Source organism: Poecilia formosa, unplaced genomic scaffold, assembly GCF_000485575.1.
Source record: "Poecilia formosa unplaced genomic scaffold, Poecilia_formosa-5.1.2 Scaffold323, whole genome shotgun sequence".
In the NCBI taxonomy this organism is placed as follows: Eukaryota; Metazoa; Chordata; class Actinopteri; order Cyprinodontiformes; family Poeciliidae; genus Poecilia; species Poecilia formosa.
This window is the reverse complement of record NW_006800262.1, coordinates 779,719-804,270: the sequence shown is the minus strand read 5'-3', so window position 1 is coordinate 804,270 and position 24,552 is coordinate 779,719. Positions and strand designations below refer to the sequence as shown.

General features: G+C 38.2%; 1 protein-coding gene across 1 annotated transcript in view; it reads right to left on the bottom strand.

Moving 5' to 3' along the window:
- Window positions 1-24,552, bottom strand: part of LOC103152713 (calcium-dependent secretion activator 2-like) — a 220,452-nt gene that overhangs the window by 44,153 nt on the left and 151,747 nt on the right. Inside the window, exons 20-24 of the mRNA XM_016661313.1 lie at window positions 17,675-17,816; window positions 16,967-17,086; window positions 7,111-7,266; window positions 5,240-5,387; window positions 972-1,040 (exon numbers count right to left, since the gene is read on the bottom strand). Of these exons, the coding sequence (XP_016516799.1) occupies window positions 972-1,040; window positions 5,240-5,387; window positions 7,111-7,266; window positions 16,967-17,086; window positions 17,675-17,816 (635 nt within the window). The remainder of the gene's footprint in view (window positions 1-971; window positions 1,041-5,239; window positions 5,388-7,110; window positions 7,267-16,966; window positions 17,087-17,674; window positions 17,817-24,552) is intronic.

Sequence of the window (24,552 nt, the reverse complement as noted above, 5' to 3'; positions counted from 1 at the left end):
GATCTCTGGATTGTATAGACACTTTTAGGAAACAACTTAAGACCCACTTTTTTAAACTTGCTTTTTAGCGTAATACTTGTTTTATTGTTTTGTATGTTGCTTTTAATTTATTTATTTCTTACACTTTGTGCAGCACTTTGTGACCCTGGTCTGTGAAAAGTGCTATAGAAATAAAGTTTACTTACTTACTTACTTACTTACTTACTTACTTACTTAGTTTTAACAAATATGTAAATAACTTCTTTTTTTTTTTAACAAAAGTTACATACTGCAGTTTTAAAGCTATACATCTATCTTAGCCCTGACTATAAGACTACTTCTCTTTTATTACTGAAACATCTACCATGGTCCCATAGTATCCTTTCAGAAAGCAGTAGTGGAATCTTCGTTTCAAATACCTCAGCTATTAGAAAGATATTTGTCGACTTGGAGAAGGTGTTCAACTGTGTCCTTGGGGAAGCATGTGGGGGGGTGGTGAGTATGGGAGAACGGGCACTTTGATACCAGCTGTTATTGTCAAAAAACAGTTGAGTAGAATGATTGTTAAGTTATAATGAATGTTGTCCAAATGGCAATAGTGGAACAATACACACCTCAGACTAAACAAACTTCTAAAATATCCAATTTGACAGTTAGAAACCAAAAGTGGCGCAGTTGGTAGAGCAGAAAATGGATGGAAACCAAAAGGTCTGGAGATGACAGTGATCTGTTCAACAATGGTTTTTAGGTTTGAGATGCCATAATTAAATCTTTTTATCTGCTTAGTTTTGGTAGTTTCATCCTACTTAATGTGTGTCCACAGTAACACAATATGACAATATATGAACAGTAAGCACAACAAGGCCAGTGACCTGACCCTAAAGTGCTGTTAATGCAAACATGTCAGTTTAAAAAGGGGGATTAAAAAAAAAACAACATTTGGATAATGACAGAGCAGATAAGATTTAAAAACTCCATTTTAAAATGGGAACCTTATGTGGGATGGGTGTGAAGAAAATAGGGTATGAGGGGACGGAGTGACTTACCCATTGTATGTCAATCTGGAAGTCAATCAATAATGTGGAGGACAGATGTGCATAGGAGAACATGAAACAAAAGATGACACAGTGAGCAATTATGCAACATATAAAATAAATATTGTGCAAATCTGTTTAATTTGCTTGTGCACACACGAAAAGATTATACATACCATTTATAAGTATAAAGCTACTAAATCTATTTATATATCACTTTGTAGTGTAAATCATGTGAGATTTAGAACAAACACTGTGAGTGAACTGGATAAATATTCAGTAAAAACAATGCCTACATGTGCATTGAAATACTGAAGCAATCTATCAGTTGCGTGTAGATAAAGCTGGCTTATGTTTGTCAGAGGGCCAAAAACTGGAAATAAACTTGTACACTACCTGCACAAATAACCAGAAACTCTGAGTTTATACAATAAATAAATACACAGTTTCACAAAGACGAGGCGTTCTTCCCCTCACTGCTGTGTATAGAGATTAGCCTCTTGGCAAAATCAAGAGGTTAATCCCTATAAATACAGGTTGAAGCAACCACCTCTATAGACAGAAAGCTGCATGTTGATAATGAACAACACATTGATTCACTGATCCATCTTGCCACTTGGTCACTCCAGTGGAGAAACGTGCCTCCTTCAGGTGGGGAAGAAGAAGTTGTCCCAAGTGGAACAGTAAGGGCTATAGTTGGGTTTAAACACCTGGACTGGGCTGTGTCTGCTGTGATGCAGATGTAATACAGACCATCGTTGTAAAGAAATAGCTGAGACAAAAGCTGAAACTTTCAGTTTAACAGTATTTGTTGCACCTCTCAGGGGAATGAGTTGTGGATAGTGATGCAAAGAATGAGGTTGCAAACAAGTGGCTGCACTGAGCTTCCTCCTCAGCAGCCTCTTGGACTAAATCTTAGGTATATGATGAGAAGATGATTATTCTAGAGCAGCTCAAAGTAGAGCTACAGTTTCTCTGTGAATCTAAGTGGGCATCTGCTGAGCAAGTGTTCTAGATGACCCCTGAAGGAGGAGTTTCTAAGATCGTCCACTTGAAGGTCTTTGTGTAGGACTTGAAGACTGAATGCATCTAACTCCAAATATACAAGCCAGAGTAAAGCAGGAGGCCCAGAGCGATAACACACACAACTGTGCTGTCTACAGACACTGAGCAAACAGTTTCCCCCACTGAATTGCTATAATTATTTATGGCCTATGTCTGCAGTGGAAGCATTTATTGTTCAGTGTGATCTTTAGTTAAGTATCCAGGGTGTAAAGATTTTCTATTTATTGAGCTCAGTGAAAAGGTCTGCAGCTCCTGCTGTCAGGAAGAACAGGAACAACCAGCACCACAAAACACATTCCATTTTCAGACAGCTGCTATTAAACTTACATGCATAAAAATATTATATAAAAGAGCTGCTCTGATAATGACAAAAATATGTTAATTAAGTAAGTTTGATAAACTGAAGTACCAATTGTGCTAAGCTAACCCACTTGTAAGAACAAAATCTCCCTATAAAAACATCTCTACTCTATTTTATTTGAGGTCATTGTGAGTTCAGAAACATGTTCCTCTATTTTTATTGTTGTAGATTTTAACCTTTTTATCATTTTTTATTACATATTTCACCTTGACACAAATATTTCATCTCAACTGTGATTTACTTCAATAGCCGGAACACTGAGCAGGAGACGGCAATTGTAAGACTATGCAACATTTATCTGTGAGAGAATTCATTGGTGACTTGTTATTTAGAATCCTGATGCCTCCCCCACTGATGTCTTTATGAACAAAACATGTAAAACAAGCTGAAAGAAGACAGATAAAGGCATTTATTCTTTAAAAAGCTCCTTAGAACTATTCATTTTTCAGTCAGGGAACATCAGTCAAGGTTATTTAGATGTTGGACATTTTAAACTGAATAAACCTAATACAGACAAACTGAATCATGTATTGCAATGATTTTGTCATGTATTGAAGGATTTTGTGGAAATATTTGCTCTAGTTGTAGTGAAGTCTTGTTTTCAGCTGCAGTATTCAGATGGGGCAGAAATGGGCATAAACAACAGAACAGCACAGACAGATTCTTTGTTGTTTCACCTGTTCAGGCTGGAGTTGTTGGTCATTGTGTGGTGAATATTTTCTTGGCACACCTTGGGCGCCTTAGCACCAATGGAGTATTGTTTAAATGCTACAGCTGAGACCAGGCTCCAACAGTAACCAGATCTCAATCCAAAAGAGTATCTTTAGGATGTGCTGGGACAAGAGATTGCCATCTTAGATATGCAGCTGAAAATAGTGAGAAATGTTTCTGATACCTTGTTTAATTTAAAAAAGAAGTAAAAAGGAATTCAACCCACATCTAATAAGAAACCTAAAAGTATACTATCATGCCTATGTAAGTATCACAACCAATCAGTAAACACCTTGCTCTCAGTAATACTGACTGACTGTTGTAGATGCTTCAATAAACTCAACTGCATAAAATAATTTTAGTGCTGACCAAAATGCTTCTAACTAACCAATCAACTTTATTTGTATAGAACAATTCAACAAGGGAGTTCATAGTTCTCACCATTAAACAATAATACAGTAACCAATAATGAAACAGCAATAAATATTACATTTTATTAAATGCTACCATCAAAGTCATCATCAAATATACTGATCAATGTTCCAGTTATTATGAGTCAGAGGCAGTTCTAAACAGATGCGTTTTAGTTTTGATTTAAAGGAATTCAGTGTTTCAGCTATTCTGCAGTTTTCTGGAAGTTTGCTCCAGACTAGAGGAGCATGAAAACTAGTGCTATCAATCGACCAAAAACTTTGATCAGATTAATCTGATCAAGGTCTCACACTTTGATTTATCAGAATTAATCACTATACCCAACTTTGTAAGCCTGAAATATAAATACGAATGCTGTTGTTCAAGCCCCTCCTGTCGCACTCTATACAATTAAAATGCAAGTGATTATCTGATTTTTTGCAGCAGCAGCAGCAGCAGAAAGCAGTTCATGTAGTCTTCCCATACTCAATAGCAACTAAGGGAAACTTACTCTATTACTCATACAAATAGCAAACTTGTTGGGGAACAACTGAAAGGTTTTTTTTTTCTAGTTCTTTGGTGCCCCTTTCCGATGTCGCCCTGGGCCATATAGTCCATAACATAAACCACCACTTTCAATAAAAAATTAAAATATATTGTCTCAAACCAAACATGTCTAAAAATTCTCAGCTGTTCAGTGACTTATAAACCAACAAATGCTTCCATTGGCTCCATGTATTCCATTTAGAAATGGGTGATGTGCTCCATCTTCCTGGTCACATTCAGTCTCAGTCATCTCATGAAGGAATCAATTCAGCCCTATGGACCACAAACACCACACACATACACCAGAAATAGCACAAACAACTTCTCTGTGAAGTCAGAATTTATTAATATGCAATAAACCATATACTGAAACTACCAAACTGCAACTAAACTACTAAGCCATAAAAACTAATAATAAGCAAATTATCAAATCAAGTAACCAATGAATTATGATATTAAAAATAAATGGAATACTAAAAAATAACTTCAAAACTAATTATCTGATTAATAATCGTAAAATGTCAGTAAACAACAATATCAGAATTCAGCTTCAGCATAGAAATGCATGTGATAAAAACAGGATATGTGATGATGGAAGTGAATTCTCCTTGTTGGCAGGAGCTAGCAAGGAAGATACCAGTGAAAAGCAGAGGGAGATGTGGGTGTTTAGATGTGATCACAATCAGTCTGACATCTTGAAATTGGCCGTTGTTTCTTTAAGAACCTGCTGCCCTTTCCTACACTCCACCTTCAGTACATCATCACAACAATGTTTCTCCATGCTGTCCATCAATGGCGTTTGGAACAGTTTTTAGTGCGTTGTAGTTTGTATGATAAGCTCAGCAGATGTACAGTTCCACCAGGTGTTTGCTAATTGCTGCTGCTGCTAGTCTAGAGGAGCTATGTGGGAGGGGTGCATTGTGGGGCAGACGTTTGGCTGGAGACTGAAGCTCCAAGTAGCTTTGAGTAAGTAGGCAGAGCATTGCAGGAGCAGGTGACATAAAGCTCAAAAAGTTGATTTGACATTAAACTTCCCTTTAATAATTTTTATTAACAATAAATTATTTATCATAATTGTTAGGTTACATATGCCAAACATTGTATTATGGTTACCGTGTCTGGTTAAATTTACCTCCTGGTTGCAGTCCAGCACACAGAGTTTGGAGCTCTGCTTCTTGGCATCCAGCAGCACGTTGAACATGGTGCAGACAGAAAGAGGAACCCGGAATTCTGTAGACCGACTTGTTTTCGCCATTTTGGCTTCAAATGCAGATTTTGTCCTGCAAGATAAAAAAAAATAAAAAAGATATTAATTTATATTAACAGTTCCTGCAAAAAAATTGGTGTGACATTTAGAGGCCGACTGGTTATTGCTGATACAGATTTTTGAAATTCAATCACGATCAATTGCTGATTTAGCCCATACAGACCATTTTATTTTGCATGTAGTTTATTTAGATGTTTCCTTTGATTAGAATGTTTTTCAATTGCTGTTACTTGAAACCTGTGAAATTTTAGGTAGAAGTAAGCTAAATGAAGCAGCACTGATTTTTATTTTTGTAATTCTAGTAATCTGCTGGTCAAGATATTTTTGTGACTAAGTATTATAGAGCAGTGTTTTTCAACTCCAGTCCTCAAGGCACACTGTCCTGTATGTTTTAGGCATCCCCCTGGTTCAGCCCAAATGATTTCAATTGATGGCTGATCAACAGGGTTTTGTTGAATTGCAATCATTTGAATAGGGTGTGTTGAAGCAGGGGAACATCTAAAACATGCAGGTTTTGAGGACCAGGGTTGGGAAAAACACTGACATCAAGTTGCGTCTGCAGCCACTCGACTGCACATGTCACCGTCAGAATATAGCTAAGAATATATTATTCTAACTATTTACAATAAGGCTAATAAAAAAAACGTACAACTTGCAGCCAGCGTAGATCACCCGGCGCAACTCCCGCACGCAGCATTTGCGACGTGTAGATATCAGAGGTTTTATTTTTAGCACATCGTCTCTGCACCTCACCTACCCTGTTCAACCCGCTGAATTTTTTATTTTTGTAGGCTTAGTTAATCACCTGTAGCGGAGCTATATTTTCATTTTTCTTCTAGTTGTGACCAAGCTGGGAAGGAATATCCTATTTGTCGTTTTCATACTAAATATGAATTCCGTTTTTTTTAAATGCAAATTTATATTTTAGGAAAATCCTATCCCGGTGCACTTACCATCTACATGTTTGTCTTATTTACCTGCTGAACAAAATTGCTATATTATTGCTAGCAAATAATATCCGACGTTTGAGGCATTTTCACTGGTCATTTATCGAATCACCTACATTCAATGCTTATGAGTCATTAAGACGCATCTCATTCATGCGAATTAGAATAAGTTATTACAATGTGATAAATAGTTGAAGTCCGCTGACTGACAACATGCTACCTAATGTTAAAATAGCTACATTAATACGGGTAACCATGGTAACCAATGAGCCTTTAAAGGTCCCGTGGCTCTTGCTACAGACATGCACATCCACTGTGTTTACAAACAAATAATCCCTCTATATAAACAAACTGAAGTGAACATAAAGTGATATTCCATCAGCTTCCTCCACAAAGGAGAAATATGTTCTGATTTGGCTTTTTTTTTGTTTTACACAACTGTGGCTGTGAAAAGGTTCTCCACTCGCTCCGTCGTTGGGGAACATATAGGTAATAACACACACATGCGCACAGTGTCTAAACAGAAGGTGTTTCTGTCTGGGTCCATGTCAGCTTGCCAGTATGTAACTTTTATTTAAAAGAATGTTTTAAAAAAAAAAAAAAAGTTTTAGCACTGTCAATCACTTTAGTGTACATGCTACTCTCACCCTCTATACACACAACAGTGGCAATACAATGCTGTCCAAATACATGCCAGTCTAAAAATTGAGCAAGAACAAGCAAAAATTGGCAGGCTGATGATGTTGGTCGACCTCTAGTAATATTTACTCATGCCATTAGAATGGTGACCTTTTGACACAGGCCTCCATCATGTCACTGGCCATCAGTTTGAGTCTTTGCTTCAGATGTTTGGCAAACTCTGGTTCTGGCCAGTGCAGGTCCATCACAAACATCTGCAGAGCGTCCAGTTTCCAGAATAAATCCTCAGAGGTGGCCGATCCATTACTGCAAAGTGGAGAAAGTGTCAGCAGCAGAAAGCAGTTCAAAGACCTGTGGAGTTCATCAATCTTTGATTTGATGAACAACTAATTATTTAACAATAAAAGAAAAACATGAAAAGCATGAAAATGGTAGCAGTCTTTCCTGCCATAATCCAATATAAACATTTGTCTAATACTTTTTAGCTTTCCCTGCCATTGCCATTTGGAGGTGGAATCCAAAATATATTTACATTGGCCACTTGATTGTGTCAAACAACTTTAGCAAAGTAGCATCCTATAATTACTAACATGCAGAAAATGTGATCATAGCTAACAATAAGACAGATCTCCTGGTTCACCAGAAAAGCGCTCGTTTGCCATTTGTGTTGTCAAGTCAGTTATGTTTCCCATTTTGAATGTTGGAAACCTTCTAATTTTTGACTCCTGTGTTTTAAAATAAAAGATTAAAAATTGCAGAAGAAATTATGCTTTCCATAATTTGGTCATTTGCTGAGCAATTACTGTATGCAATAACATAACTCTACCAACAAACAAGTATCAGTGGTTATGGTGAGATCCTTAAAAAAAGCTCTGTGTCAGTGTAGGGTGTCTGTCCATCTTTTCTCTATGGGTCCTCTGTGTGGGGCCTCCTGAGACTCGTCCCATTCACCTCTTTCACAAAATGGTTCCATCATTAATCACAAATCAAAGCAACCATGTCAGGTGAATGTGAGCCTAAGAAAACCAAACTGACATCACAAAATCAGGGGAGGTCTGGAGGTGCTGGACCCCAGCAGGATCAGTACAGAGAGTTTGGTATCTCCCATTGTAAAGGATGAAACACCTCTCATCACTCCTAGTGACATAAGTGGTTTTTCCACTGTTCAGGCCAAGAGTCAGTCTTGGCCAAGCTACAAACAGAAGGTGACTTGATCTGTGCCGCCCCGGCAGCCTGCTAGAGGGGCTCCATGAGGTCTGCTGCTGGACAGAGTGATGGCCAGTATGTTGACGAGGTAACACTATCCATCCTGGAGTTACTGAACTTCATGATGCCACAGTGGAGAGCAGCCAACCCTCTACCAAGAACTGAAGGCTGGATATGGGTCTTGATACCACAAATTTGTCACATCATCACTTTCTGTCATCCAATTCTAGTTGTTGTTAATAGTCTAATTTCTTAGTATTACATAGAGAAATGCTCCTCACACTCTTATGTTCATTTAAAGGAGAACCAAAAAACTAAAGTACATGGGAAGGAACAGCATGTGCTGATCCCTAGAATTTGTTGCATGATTGTCAGATGTTGTGGTAACTGAAGTATTTCTGTTTCTGGCAATATGCAGAATTTGTATATGCGACTCTATGATACATCCTCATTGTTCCTGAATACGCTTAGTTTAGTTGACTATTGTTTGACAAACTTGAAATGAAAGCATAACTTCATAAATACATTATTCCTGTTCTCAGTTGCTGTAAATGTCCATGAAATTAGTTCAATATTTGATCTTTTTTTCTTGAACATGACCCTTCGACCCCTGCCAATTATGTACTGGGGTTCAAAGCTGCGTGTTTTCACTTGGTAAACAGCACCATGAGGACAGAGACAGATGGACATCTTGCTGCTTTCTCTCCCCTGCAAACAGGTTAGACAGCAACAAGACAACCCTCAGCACCATCAACATCCAAGTGTACAGCGCCCACAACTAGAACCACCGCCACAGGGGAGGGAGGAGTAACATGTCCTTCTAACTCCCTCATTTTTCTCACTTTGCCTTTAAAAGACTGTTACCTTATAAATGCTGCACAGAAATAAATACTTTGGGTTGAGTCTGTGTTGCAATTAAAAGCTTGGTGGCTATCCCCCTTATGTCTAATTACTGGTGCTCTTCAGTGAACGTGCTCCGCCCGGCTCCCCAGGGAATGGGACGATCCCACTCACCCGTCTGTGCTTGTTAATGAAGTGCCAGCTTTTTCTCCCCTCTGTTTCTTTTTTTTTTTTTTTTCCTAAAGTAGTGGCCGGCCAAGTGAAGTGAGGTGGAGGAGCACTGTGTACTGTGCTGTGGGAATGGTTGGCAGAGTCAGACTCAAGTCTTTTTAAGAAAAACACCCTCAAATGGTCTCCTGAGAACCTCCAAACTCTCCATCGCCCTCCAAAATGGCCATCCACGCTAGATCTGCTGCAAAGCTACAAACCAGACAAATGAGAGTTCTTTGGAAAAGCAGGAAGAACAGGTGTACCGTATGTCACCAACTCAGTGCTTCACTTTCCTTTCAATGTTTCTATGTTTAGTCATTCTACCTAGCTAATACGACTGATGAAGCATAGTGATGAGAATGTTTGATGACTGAACTAGTTGAACAGCTAAAACTTTTCAAAAGAAACTTTTGTGTTATTAATGTGTTTATTTGAAGTTAGTGACTTTTGTCTTTTACTTATCTAACAAGCTGCTCCTTTATTCAGCTGCAAATAATGGGTAAAAGGCCAACATAATTAAACATTCAGAACACATTAGTCCTTGATCAGTCAAACCATCGTTCACCACTGATGGAACATTGTTCACATTGTTCTGATGGAACAATGAAAACAAAACAGATAAAAAATTAGGCAATTTATCAAAAACACAGGACAGCCATTTGAGAACTTCAAATGATGGCACATCACTGTTAAAATCCATTTGCTATAGATTTCTTTAGCTATTTAATTATTAGCCCTTTATGGTCTTTTAGTCAGCTGAAGTTTTATAGCCTTGGAACTCTCACTGAGGTCAATTTTTCCCAGTTTTCCTTTCTAATTGTTGAATCACTGCAGTGAGGCCTGCAGAGCTTAGATGCTGTTGTGGGATCTTCTGAGACCTCCTGGATGAGTCCTGATGACCTGGTCAGCTGGCCCCTCCTGCGGTCCTCCATTGCTCCATGTGTACCTTGCTCCTCACGGTACACATGAGGAGCAAGGTATCCACACACGTCTCCATGTGTGGGTAACGGCTCTGGGTCCACTGGGTCTCCTCCCAGTGAGACGTGGTGGAACAACCCATAATCCCAAACAGAGGATCTGGACAGGTTCTGTTTGGGGATTTTCAGATTCTACAGGTCTTGCAGTAATCAGGTTTGGGTGTCGTTAGCATAATTTACCCCAAAAAGTTAATAATGATAGTTTAGACATCAGGGGGAGATTATATTTTCACAAAGGGACCAGATCACTTGAGTAGTTTTGTTTTACATAATAAATGAAATTATCATTTTGAAAACAGCTTTTTTTCATATTTTCTTTGTCTGATAAAATATGTTTCAAAATATAAAATATATAAATATGGCAAAAAAAAAACCCCAAAGAAATCTGAAAGGATGGGATACTTTTTCACAGCACTTTGTGTTGAATAGCTGATAAGTGTTTCTCCAAAGGACATTTTTACAGTAAATGTTTTCAAAGCAGATATAAGACAAGCTACTGGTCTTTTCAGTCAGTGTGCTTCAATAGGGCTGGGTTAGTGTTAGCAAGTTTGTTCTGTCGCACCTCTAGCACAATGCTTCTTGTCTTGCCAAAGATAAATGTGTAAAAACTCATTTTTTGTAGGTTTAAATATGAAGAGATCAGGCAAATATTTGTATGAATATGGACTTTTCTCTTATGCCTAAAAAGTGTGTGTCATGTTTGTAATGTTGAGTTGAATATTTAATGAAAGATTAATATCAGAGTTACAAAAATGAGGGAATCCAGAATGAAATAAGAAACAATCCAAAACACAGCCAGAGAGGACACAGGAGGCAGCTGAGGAGAAGTACAAGAAAATGACAGAAGTCTACGAGGAGGGACTGAGACTGAGCAGCTTAAATACTGGGGAGGTGAACGATGAACAAAAGACCTGGGATGATCAGCTAACTGATAGCAGGTGTGAGGAGAGGGAGCAGAAGGCAGACTGAGGGAGAGAGAGAGGAAGTGACACAGGAGAATAGCAAATAAATCCAACACTATAGATTGGCTAAACTAAAGAAACAAAAAAAACTAGGGTAACAAAGAATAACTATAAGGAATAAACTTGAACCACTAAGAAGAACTGAACTAAAGGAAAATACGAACAAGACAGATCTAACCAAAATAAAAAAGTAAGACAAAATAATAATGAAACTAGACTAACTAAGAAAGAACTAGAACAAAGTAAAACGAAATTTCTAAGAGGAACTAAGAACCACAGAAGCAAATAAAAACCCCAAAAAACAAACTCAAACGACCCCAGATCCTGACAGTGTGTGTTGCCTCTTTACAGTGTCCAGTGGACCGAATGGTGTCAGTGTTCTCCAGAGTCAAGGGGATGAATCGTACTTTTAGCGTCACCGTCTCCTTTTCTTCTTTTCATTGCCATTATTCTGGAGCTGAAAGTTCAATGCACTAGACAGCTTGTGAGCAATCCAAGGTGGTCAAATAATTAAAAGAGGAATTATTCAGAAAGTAGGTCAGAGTGTGTCTTTTTACGCCAGTCAGAGCCTTTGTCAACTCAAGATAAATAACCTTCATCAGCACAAAAAGAGCCTCCTCATAATTTAGCATGAGATTGGGTAAGGTTGTCTTGTGTAATGTCATAGGTAAGGTCATTGCTATGATATTTAAGCAGGACTAAATAAACTCGACAGCAGAGGTACATCTGACATGAGTAGCCTGCATAATACTTTACAATTCTGACACACAATTTTACTACAAGTTCCTGAAGTTGGTGGAAGCCTGGCCCTGCTGGTCCAAGTCAAACACAGTCGATGGAGTGGTATTTTCTAATGGTAGCATGTCATCCTAGACCACCGGAAATATGGGAGATATGCAAGGAAGTGAAATGGAGATTACTAACACTGCAAAAATAAAAAATAAAAAATAGAATAGAGAAATGTCAGAAAACAAGCAAAGATTTCATATTAAAACTCAGGTTGAAGATTCTTTATTAGCAGTGAATCATTAAAATCCTGAGCGCATAAGTTGAAGAGTTTTAAAATTCTTTGCTGTACAACAATGTTTAGCAGTTTCTTTTTATCCAAAGCAAAAAGCTATGTATACAAAATAAAGTTTATATCTAAGCCACTAAAGTTTATGAATGCCTTTCCTTCACCTACTCCATCTCTTCTTTTCTGTTCAACTGTTGATGATGCATTGATGTTAATGTGTTTACTATTGAACTATTATTTTAAAGTTTCCATGCTGATGATTTGCCTCCATTTTTGCTTCAGCTGGATGTTTAAGTTTCACAGTTTCTTATTTTAGACACACCTGACTTATGAGAAAAAAACCCTCAATATTTTGCTGTGTTTATAGTCTTCAATGAAACTTTAGATAATTTGATCATGTCCCAACATTTTAACTGGTACTCATCGTTGGGGGCTGTGACTGGAGTTAGACAGATGCAGGAACTTCATTTTATCATGACTGCAGATTTAGAGATATTTGCTTTCATACAGTGGTTTATCCAACCATAAAGATTCAGGTGCATTTATTTTCAGGATGTCTCATGGTAAGAAAAGCAGAATCTTTACATGTTATACTCTTCTGAATCCTGCAACTACATTTGGGAAAAAGTGAAATACTTTAGGCTGAAAATGCACAGTATAATATTTTCAGTCGTATTCAGTATTCCAGTGAGTAACTTGTTAGTGTGAAAGGTTCAGGTAACTTTGGCTCGTAAAGCTGCTTCAACAGTGCTTCAATTTGGTTTGATTTTCTTGCAACCATAAGATTGTTGATCAGGAGCTGCTTGTGAGATGTTAATCAGAAACACCATGGTGTAGTATATCTTTGCATATTGCACCATGGTCGACATAATAAGACCCATCCCAATCGCAAAAACTGTTGTACACTGTAAAACAGTCTGAAAATGGGCCAGAAACCACACAATATATTCAGATGTGCTCAACCTCTCATTTTGTCACTGCATTTTACAGGAATTTGGATTTTTAATCATTTACATATAATTTTCATATCACCTCCAGGCAGAATTAAAAATCAATAAAGTAAATAGAAACATTTCTAGATTGAAAACCTGCTGACAAAACATTTTCATCTTAGTCCACCACAGATAAGGTCTGGCTTTAGATTTTAAATGTTGGGCCTTGTAGTAAAATCATCTGTCAATTTTGCTCTTAAAATGCAGTTCAAAATACTTTTACTCCTGTTATGGAATGCTGCTGGATGACCGCCTTGTGGGGCTTGCACAACAAATTCATCAACAGCACGACTGCACTCAAAAATGTATTCATTTGTATTGTGTGCTCTGCAAAACCACAGCTTTCTATTGGCTGAGCGCTGTGGCCAATAAATACTGGTCAGTCTGCTCTGACCGGCTTCAAAAGCTCCACTCTGCTCTCTCACAGAGTCTCATCTTCATTTCCTTCCACTGTTTATTCTATTCTTCATTGTCTCACTTTACAAAGTTTAATTGTACTGCAATGCGACAAAATACAGATTTTTGTAAAAAAAAAAATGTCGCTGGTTCTGTCTATAGATGAGCAGAGATCAGCAGCATCACAGTTGTGTTCAGTTCAGGGTTCTCTTTAGCAGCAGTTATTCATGTGCAACCTGCCCACCTCTGGGAAACACAGGAGATGGAGCAGCACTAGTCTGGGTTTACATTCAGCAATTAAATGTGTTACATTACAAAGGCCTTAAACTCTCTGGAATCAATTGAGCTAAATTAACATTTTTAAGTCTCAACCCTAAATAAACATTAAGAGGAAAGTCAATGAGAAAAATTATCTTATTGACTTTTGAATGGATTAGTTTGACATCTTTAGAGAGATAGGAATCTCAGCCCATCATCCTGAGACTGAAGTTTAGATTTAAGAAAATATTTGAAAACTTTTTTTACTATCAAAGAGAAAAAAAATTAACTTACAAAATATCTGGAAGATTTACTCCTTGCAAGCTGCAACAAAAAACAAGTTGCTGTGTTATTAGGTTGAGAATCTAATTGTGGCATGGACACTTCACAGCACAAGCACTACTGACTGAGATCACATTCCACCGACTGTCATGTGCAGCTGGATCTGAAAATTCTGCTCAGCTGTCAAGTAGATGAGCGAATGCTCAAATCACCAAATATTATCACAAACATCAAAACTAGCAAATAGTAGCATGCAGACTCAAGAGGGTCAGATACCTTTCATACTCTTTTTAGTGACAATAACATTCAGACAGACACAAAAAGTCAACATGACTGAAAACACTGAGGGCAGTCTGAGTCAGTCCAGACTACAGGTCTTCATCTGGACTTGATACTTTAAGACCACGGGTCCTGAGGAGCCATGAAGTCCTGTCTACACGGTTCTGACCAGCACTAATATGGCAATGTGATAAAAGCCCAATTCTCCCAGTCAAAAAGAAAGAGGATTGCCAACTAGTCCTGTCCTTTAAAACAGAACCCACTAAACCCAGATCTCATCTGGGTCCCTGCACAGTTCATAGGCAAATATTCCAGAGTTATCCAAACTAAGCTGTTAATTCTAAGACTTTTACATTAACACGATGACACAGAGAACACAGGAAGGACAGAGAGGAAGGCAGGTGGAAAGGCCTGGTAAATACTGAGATCAAATGCCAGAGTTTTCCAGACTGGGTGGAAACCTGGGAGACAATGGTGTGATGCAGCCACAGAAACTGTTAATGTCCAGAAATATGGGAAAAGCCAACTCATTAACAGATTTTGCAGAGTTTTTCAGGGACTTGAAAACTACAGACAAAGACACCATTAACAGGGAACATGTGAAGTTTGCATACACTTATCATGGCCTTGAATGTTCCAATAACATAAGACAAGTTTAAATTTGTTTCCTCTGATCCTAGCAGTGTCAAAAGTATACAAACAGGTCAAATATAATATTATTTGATTTAAATGTCCTTTAGTCAGTTGTTCCTCGACTGCAGGCCTTTTACAGCCATCAACAAGCTTCTAGCATCATTCTGCATCATCTTCTTGGCAGAATTAGTAGGATTCAGTTCAGTTGTTCAGTTCAGTGGTGCAGAACCAGCATTTAAGCATAATCCGTAAATGTTCTATAGCATTGTGAAAACATTCTTGGAAAGGCAACACTTCCGCTATTTTTCTGATGACTTTCAAATATAATGTAAAAATAGTTGTAATTATCTTCACTGGAACATTGTCTTCAGGATAACAGAAAGAAAGTGTGAGAACCTCCTGCCACAACTGAAGACAGAAACACTCAGGAGTTCTGCCTCACTGCAGGAGCTGTTTCTATGTTATAGAAAAGTGAAACGTTAATAGTGGTAATAGTTCCTTTAGTGGATTCATCCGGGAGAGAAACTCAGCTGGACAGATAAGCTCTGAGCCAGTTTTCAAGGCAATAGGAGGAAGAAAAAACATATAGTTAGTTGCAGTAAAATAAGTGTCTAGAAGTGAAAGACTTTCTTATACATGTTTCATTCGGTTACTGTTTGATGTTCCCTGTGTCAGTAAAGTCCTATTTTCCATTGGATTTCAAATGAATTCATGTTTTTATTACATTTTGCTTGGATCAGTGACCACTCTGTATGCTGATCTTGATAAATCATTTATTTAGCTGTTGCACGCCTTCTGACAGGAGCTAAAGACCAAGACCACACGTGCTCAGGCTTCCTGTTCATTTCAGAATCTAGTTTAAGATTTTATTCCCCGTTTTTAAGAGTCTCAATAGTATGACGGCAGGACACATCATATTTCACCACCAGAGCTTGAAGGTCCACAGATGAACTGTTGTTCGACACTCAAACACTGCGGCTCACAGGTACTAAGTGGTGACAAATAACCTGTGGCTAAAACTGCCTTAATACATCTGAGATGCAAAGTGTTAATCATATTAAATCTTTTTAAAAACACATTTCTCTGATCAGAATTTTAGTTCTTGTCAAACTAAATATTTAATCTTTTATTGTGCTAATTCTCATACATGCATTAACTATCACTACCTATTTAACTTTGTTCTTTTTTAATGCTTTAGTTTACCCTTTATGTAATGGTTAAACTTTTTATGTTGCTCCATAGTTAGCTATTGCTGTTTTTAATGTACTATTGAAATAAAATAATAGCAATAATTAAAAGTGGTGGTAAAAAAGTGCTTAACAGAGTTTCAGATTAGTTTTGGTTTCTGATGACAGGATCAAAGCCAGTGCAGCTGCTTTGGGAGTTTGTTTATAATAAAATCCAGTTTTTTTTCTCAAAAACTGGATTTTTTTCTCAAAATATCTCTACTGTTATTTATAACAGCAGAGATATAAATACATGTGGTAAAACTGAAACTACAATTAAATTATAAATAATACATGTTAACATGTTTCTGATTGGCTGCTGTTCTCTATGATCCTGATAAAAGTCCCCGATAAAAGCCATGGCTTCCTGGTTCTGGAATGGTTCTGGTTCCTGTTGCTAGAGCAGGATTCTGTTTCAGTGGAGACACAAAGTACTGGTGTTTAGTTAGTTCTGGCCTCAGCTTGGTGGAAAAGACCCTTCATCAGCTCATTCTTATTTAGGACAGATGATGAGGAAATGAAAGCTAGGTTGTTTTAGTTCCATCTGCACAAAAGGCTTTGACTAATCTGAACATAACAGGAGAATGAACTAAAATAAACAGGTTCCAGATTATGAATACATTAATGTTCCTGAAGAGTGAACACTAACTCCAACAATAATAGTTTCTCAGATGCTCTGAAGACCTATAGCGTAGACTGTCAGAGGCATGAATTGCTCCACTGTACGTACGTGTTCTCATAGATCGGTCCAAACCAAGCAGGTACCGAGAAGCTGGGCATCTGAGGCAAAGTGAGGGGAAGGCTGGAGATTCTAGGAAGAGGAACACTGGCTAGATTGTTGGTTAACAATCTGCCAAACAGATGAGACCCATGACAAAGGAGGATTTTAGCAGAACAAAAGGAGAAAGCAAAACAGATGAAAGAGGAATGAGAGCAGACATCAGAGTCACTGGCCTGTTCCATTTTATTCTATTTGTTTCTTGTCCCATGCCTTTGCAGAAGGTTTGTGCTGCTTCGGTTGGTTGAGTGTAGAATATTGTCGGCCCAGTTCCCTTTTAATTTTTGTTTTGGTCACTTCGAAGCCACAACCATCAAAAGCAGCAATTTAGCCCAAAGCCATTTGTTCTGCCCGATGTTTCAGATCTTTGAAACATACACTTTTCATTACACCCTTCAACTAACAGAGCTAAAAGGAACATAGAAAATATCTACCTATAGATGACCTAGCTCTAGATTGTAGTTGTACGAAGAGTTAGGTCGATGCATAATGTTCTCCAGTGTTTCTAAAAGTAAGTTTTATTAATTGGTCCTATTCTGGTCATATTCACTATTCTGTTATAACAAGGACAGAGTAAATATGTTCCTTACTGCACAGCCAGAGCAGCACCATGAATGTCACTACTGCTATAAAGCTAAGACAGCTCACAAGTAGCCGTACCTGACTGAATGCCAGGTCTCCTGCTCAAAGCCACGGTGGATGGACTGAGCAATGGAGGTCTCCATCAGGTCAATGTATCGCACCACCAGAGGGATGAACAGGTCCTGCAGGTGTTTGTGGAACGGCCCACTGCAAAGATGAGCTGTGGAGGTGGGACCAACAAAAGACAAAGACAGCAGATCTCTTAGTTGTGTATGGTTTTTCATTTCAATATTTCTCTAGAAAATGATGTTTCTAAATAGGATCTATAAATATAAATACTAACTCAGAGAACTGACTTCAACCAGGAACTCAACTTTCACAAAAGCTCTTTGATTTTTTTCCCCTCTCTTTAGCCTGGTCACATAAAAAACCCCAAAAAAACTGGTTAACATTCTGACCCTTTTTTTGTGTAATTAGGAAGTAAAAGGAAAATGTTGCTTTCAAAACTGTTCATGGAACCCTGAAAAGTATGGGATGCATTAGTATTTAGCAACTTACTAGTGCAACCAATTGTTTCAGAATCAACCTAAAGACTAAAAGGCATGTGCCTGAATGCAACATAGACTCAGGCCCAGTTCACATGACAATGATCCAACGAAAATAGAATTTTTGTTCCATTTTTGTTCACACATTTACATGAAGACGTTCTAATTACAATCTTTGTTTACACAGTAACGGTACGCATCGAAAAGGTGTAATACCCTCGCCACGCCACTAGTTAGTGCTAGGTTCTTAGAGAATAAGTGCGCATGTGTCAAAAAATAATAAAAAAAGTTCTACTTGAAAGAACGTCTCATGTTTCCCCACCAGATACTGTTCATCCAGATATTGGGGGCAAACACACACTGTGTGTGTCTGATTGAGAAGGACCTCGCTGCAGCAAACAGAAAGGGGCGGGAACGGACCTGGGATGTCTCCCAGGAAGTGACGAATGTCGAAGAGCGCTCAGGTCACGGATGTTTGTTTTGATTTCTTTGTTTTGGAGCCTACCATCCAGGACCTGGTCGTACACCGGTAAGCCTAGTTGGATTTATTTTGTGAATTTTCTTTTCGTTTGGATACAGGTATTTTTATTCTTTGTCATTGTGATAATAAATTATTGTCTTGAAACCTGTCTCTTGCTTATTGCAAAGCCGGATCTGTGTCCTTTACCGTTAATTCCTGGGTGATAACCCCAGGTGGCGTTGTTGGCAACAAACAAAATTAATTGTATGGTCAAACCACTGAATGCCACACTTTCACAATGACAAAAATCCTCAGCTGGATGAACTGTCGGTTCTTCAGGATGTGGGAAGATTCCTTAGGGCTGATGGGCTGAGGCAGAAGGCCTAAAAAAAACTCTGGAAGTTCAGCAAAGCAAAAAGCATAAGCTACTGGGGAATCGTACACAATTCTAAATAGGAGAGGGCTCTCCTTTAACAGCTCTTGTTAAATGTGATAAAAAATTGGATCCCTGAAGGCATGTTCTGCCTCCCATCTGGGCCCCCTCTAGGCCTGGGTTAGGGCTCTGCTACACCCCCCACCCAATCTGTGGCTCCTTCCCTGATGTGATGTCACAAATATGTTACAATTGTGGGAGGAACTGTCTGATGTTTTCTAAATCAACACCAGACTGAGTTACTGTTCAGTGTTAATTTATAAATCAACACTGAACAGAATTGCTTTTATTTAACTCTTTGGAATAACAAACTCATGTTGTTGAATTAGACTAAAGTGTTGAATTAACACTGTATTTCAACATACAACACTTACACTGGAAATCCAACACTTTTGAATTTGCTGTGCATGTTTTGAGTCATACTATGCATGAGCTAGGGACAGAAAAGATTCATTTATTCTGTCTACAAGACAACTGAGACTGGTACGTTTTAGAACCATTGCACTCTGGAACCCGTTTTCAAACTGTGCCGTTGTCGGAGAAAAAAATTTGGTGGTTTCACGTAAATGTACACTACAAACACAACAAAACTCTTCCATTTTCACCAGAAATGATTGCAAACAGGGCCTCAGTCTCAATGAAGTTGTTCTAGTTCTGGTCTCGGAGGTTCTTTAGAGAACAAGCATCAGGGAATCCAGGGAACCAAGCAGAGGTCAGGGAGAACCTGGTGGTTCTGTTTAAAGCAGGGTTAGGTTCTACATCTGTACCTGCAGGTTCTGCTGGTTTTTATGTGAGACGTCAGACACAGCCAGTGAAGACACTAAAAAGTTTCACACACACAAAAACATATCTTTCATTTTATTTTTAGAGCATTCTAGCCTTCCTGAGTGCAGCTGAGAGTTTTTAAACCTCCTGTGGTCTTAGCATAATGCTCAGGAGGATCGCTGCAGATGCCAGGGTCAGGCAGCAGGGAAGTTGGGGGTCTGTCCTGTCAGACCGTCAGTTCCCGAAACCACACAAAAACCTCTCATAAAAGCGCACAGTGTTTTCTCTGACAGCTGCTTGGCTATCTGCTTGGGGGGCTTCACTGTGTATGTGTGTGGACAGGGTGGGGAGAGTATGATCCATGGAGGAAGGGGGGGGGGGCAGTCTATGCTTTGCAAGTCAATTCAAATGGATTTCTTAACATTTGATGTTAAAAACCTTGAAGCAGTAGCATGTTCAGTATTTAACCCCTGACCCTGTGCTACCTGAGACTGCTGGATGTGAGTGACTGGCCTCCTGTCAGATTCTTATGAATCTCACTTCAGCAACACATCAAGTTGGCTACAGCCAACAAGGAGTCACAACTAGAGAACATCAACGATACTCATAGGATGGTTCTTTGAAACAGACAAAATACTTTTGAGCATGAAATAATCTTCAGTGGATGTGGTACTGCAGTGTAGTAGGAGGTTAATCATACTCATCATGTCGACGTTGTCTTATCTGCAGTCTTTAGGTAACACATGAATGTTGAAGTTCAGAATCACTGGTAAAACTGTGTGCTCCAAACAGAATCCTTTGCTAAACGGAGAGTAAGCTGACGTGTTGCGTGACAGAGAGCAAGAACAGAACTAAGGCTAATTTCAACATGAAAACATCTACAAGTAAAAGATTAAATTCTGTAAATAGGCTTGATTTTTGGACTGTTTGTGACAATGCAGCCATTTATGACATCATGCACAGTTCCCTCCCCCCACCTAATATCTCCTCTGTGGGTTTAAAACAGACAAATAACTCTTGACAGACTGTGCCAGCCCACAGAGACCAGGGGAAAGAGTATTGGGTGAGAAGCAAGCAAGCGAGTCTCCCAGGACTTCATTAGTTTTAATTCCTTTTGCTCTGCTCCATCATAATTAACACTAGCCTTTTTGCCCTCCAGAGACTAAAACTTGCCTCCACCATAACTGTTCGCTTTCACATGTTGACAATCAAGTGAGCATTTAAATAATCAGCAGAACAACTGAGGGATAGCACACTTTGAATTATAGTTACAGTAAGTCACCAAAGATCAGTTGACTGGAGGTCACTGCTGATATTTACAAAAAAAATCTATATTAAGAGTAACAAAAAATATGGATTTATTCATATCTGTTATTTGAACTGAATTCAAATGCATGTTTTTCTCTTATTATGTTCATAATTATAAGATAGAGGACATCATTTATACAAAAGCAGTCAAATGTATGCTTCAGCTTCCCCCATGTTTAATCTCCTTCGATTGCCTCATTACGTTCCAAATCAAAAAGGCTCGTGTTGTGACACTTGGAATAATTACAGCCTGAACAGAAGATGGTAATTAGACAGAATTTAAGATATGGGCTACCAAAAGAGATTTGTTGCTTCTTTACAGAATGTTACTAGATTTGTTTTTTGTTTTTTTGTTCCCAACATTGCCCCTGGGCTGTCTGTCTATCTGGCTGCCTGTCTGTTACTGTAGCTGAGGTACTTGGGCAGCAGCCATGTTAAATAACGCCTTGCATCTCGCCAGATCTCTGCTGGCTCATAGACAAAGCGCTTGATACAAATTCAATGAGCCCGGATCTTTTTTCCATCAGTCAAAAGTGAACACTGAATTTGAGTTCATTGGGATAAAATTATCTTAGTGCAATGTTGATGTTTCTTAAACTGCAGTGTTTGGGGTTTTTGTTCTCTTCCACTATGTCCGGACCTTGACTTGAGAGGAAAGACAAAGTTGTTACAAAAACAAGTGGGCCAAGCAATTTCACTATCCCTGAAATCATGTAGCGTTGCTTTGTTGGATGTTTTCCAGATGGTTCTCTGCTCACAAGTACCTCCTTTTGATCCACAGTAGTTCTTTATTTGCAGCTGCTGTTTTGTATCGGTACCTAAGAGTCAGGAAAGAGTTTTTCCTTGACATCCATTCTTTAATATTCTTTTTTAGAAGGTTTTTTTGAAACATGCTTTAGATACAGTTGTGTTAAATTTTCCTTCACAAACTACTAAGTTTTTTCTGTTCAAACATGTAGATTTAAAAAGGAAAAAAAAGACCATATGAAGCTACAGATAAAGCAGCTAATAAAGCTGTGGTCAGACATTTATGTTTAGTATGAATGTCCAAGTAATTTTACAAATAAAATATAGTGTAGATTTAAAAAAAAGTTTTTTACAAAGCAACCAGTTTGAATTGTCCCACTCAGTAACTGTCCACAAATCTGGACGACAACTGCAACTTATTAAAGTTTCTTTTTCAAAGTATTGTTTGCAGATGATGCACTAATGTAGCTTGACAGCCATCTACAAACAGTCATACTTCCGTTGCCACAACACACGGCTGTCTTTGTTTCCAAACACTGAAGGGGTCTGCGTATGCATCAAATAATTATGCATTCACCTTCACTGGGACAGTCTGACATTGCAGCCTTGAAAAGCTGTGAACCATGGAAAGGAAAAAACATGGACACTACAAAAAGGGCAATGAAAAACAACATGAACAATCATTAATACCTAAAATAGAGCTTAGTCATTATTTCTGCAGTAGGTTAGTGTATTTAGAGAGTAACAAACATTTTAGGGTAGCATATTGGTGTTTTATCTGTTAACATCAACTTATTTTCTGCAGGGGATCATGAAATGATATTTGGAGGCACTATTCTTAATTATACTTATTCACCATATTTTGATTTTTGAACAAAAAGTAATAATAATAATGTCTGATAAATGATAGCCAGTAATGATCAATAAACTGTCCAGTGCTTTCCTTTTAGGTATAAAGTCAACTTAAACCAAAGTTGACATTTTTACCACCACTTAAAATGCAGTAAACAACTGAATTATTACTTCAAAAATTAATTTCTGAGTTTAGCTTAATTGAAAGAAATGAGTTACCACAACTTTTTCAGAAATGTAAGTAATTGTAACTTATTACTGTTATTAAGATGTAGTGTTAGATTTTACAGTGTTTGTTACAGTTTGTTGTGTTCTAGAAACATAATGACAAATACAAATCTCGTGTTATAAACTCTATGTTGCCAAAAGTATTCCTCACCCATCCAAATTATTGGAATCAGATGTTCCAATCACTTTCATGACCAGAAGTGTATAAAATGAAGCAGCTAGGCATGCAGACTGTTTTTATAAACAGTGGTGACAGAATGGATCGTTCTCAGGAGTTCAGTGAATTCCAGTGTGGAACTGTGATGAAACGCCACCTGTGCAACAAATCCAGTCGTGAAATTTCCTCATTCCTAAATATTCCACAGTCAAATGTCAGCTGTATTATAAGAAAATGGAAGTGTTTGGGAAAGAGAGCAACTCAGCCATGAAGTGGTAGGCCATGCAAACTGACGGAGCGAGATCAGCAAATGCTGAAGCACATAGTGCAACGAGCATGAGTGAAAGTAGGGTACGGTCAGGTACTGCGTACCCCTAAAAGATTTAGCGGGGGTACGCAGTACCTGCAAGAGAGGGGAGCGTCTGTCTGCTGTAAAGAATCAACGGGTTCACTGTGCAGCCGTGACTGATTAGTTTTTCAAGAACAATCTAAAACATGATTTAATCAGTTAATAAATCACTTTTTCCCCATTTCATATTGTTTCTGAACTCTTAGTGCTTTGCTAGAGCAGCGGTGCAATATGTCGATTGTGGAAGGTTTTGAGTCGATCTCAGACAAACTGAACACCACCAGGTCGCTGAGACCAGCACGTCCTCCTCTGGCTTATCAAAACGTTCATAACTTTATTAAAAACAACAAAAAAATCAATAAAGCGTGTTCAAATTAATGACCCAACAACAACAATAATAATCTCAGTGATTATTGTTTCAACAAGGTATTGCGCAATAATGTGCGTTTTGGTTCAATTACCAAAATAACGAGGAGAGCAGGAGTTTGAAATGAACTAATCAACCACCGCTGTGTTCAGGGAGGCTTATTAATGATCGCAAAATAAATATCAAGCCTGAAAACCTGATATCGTAACGAATGTTATGTTTTTAAAGTAATCTCTGGTCGGTTTGTGGAGCACAGGAGGTTGCCATGGCAGCGGCTGTGCTTAAATGACAGAGAGACGGAGAGTAAAAAGGTGCGAGTGGTTTAGAGTTGATCACCTGTTCAGTTATTTTACCTTAGTTTACCTTTGCTGTGGCTCATCACAGCTGCTGTAGTTTCTGAACGTTCAATAAACGACAAACTTGGACTAATTACCTCGTTCTTTGTGACTATACGTCATTTACAACAAACATCAAACACGGTAAATATGTTTCATTAAGTATTTAACAAACAAATGGCTTCTACCGAGATAATTATGTGAAATTAAATTAATTGTCTAATATAAAAAAATAGTTTGATGCTGCCGGGCTCAGAGTCTGAGGCTTTTCCTTTATCAAACAAGTTGGGTTTTTTTTGCCTCTTATTTAGTGGAAATATTGATGTTGATGAGACTTTCTCCAAAATTATAACCTTTTTCAACCTTCATAGCTCCACTGTTGAAAATGAGGCTCTAACATTCACAAATGA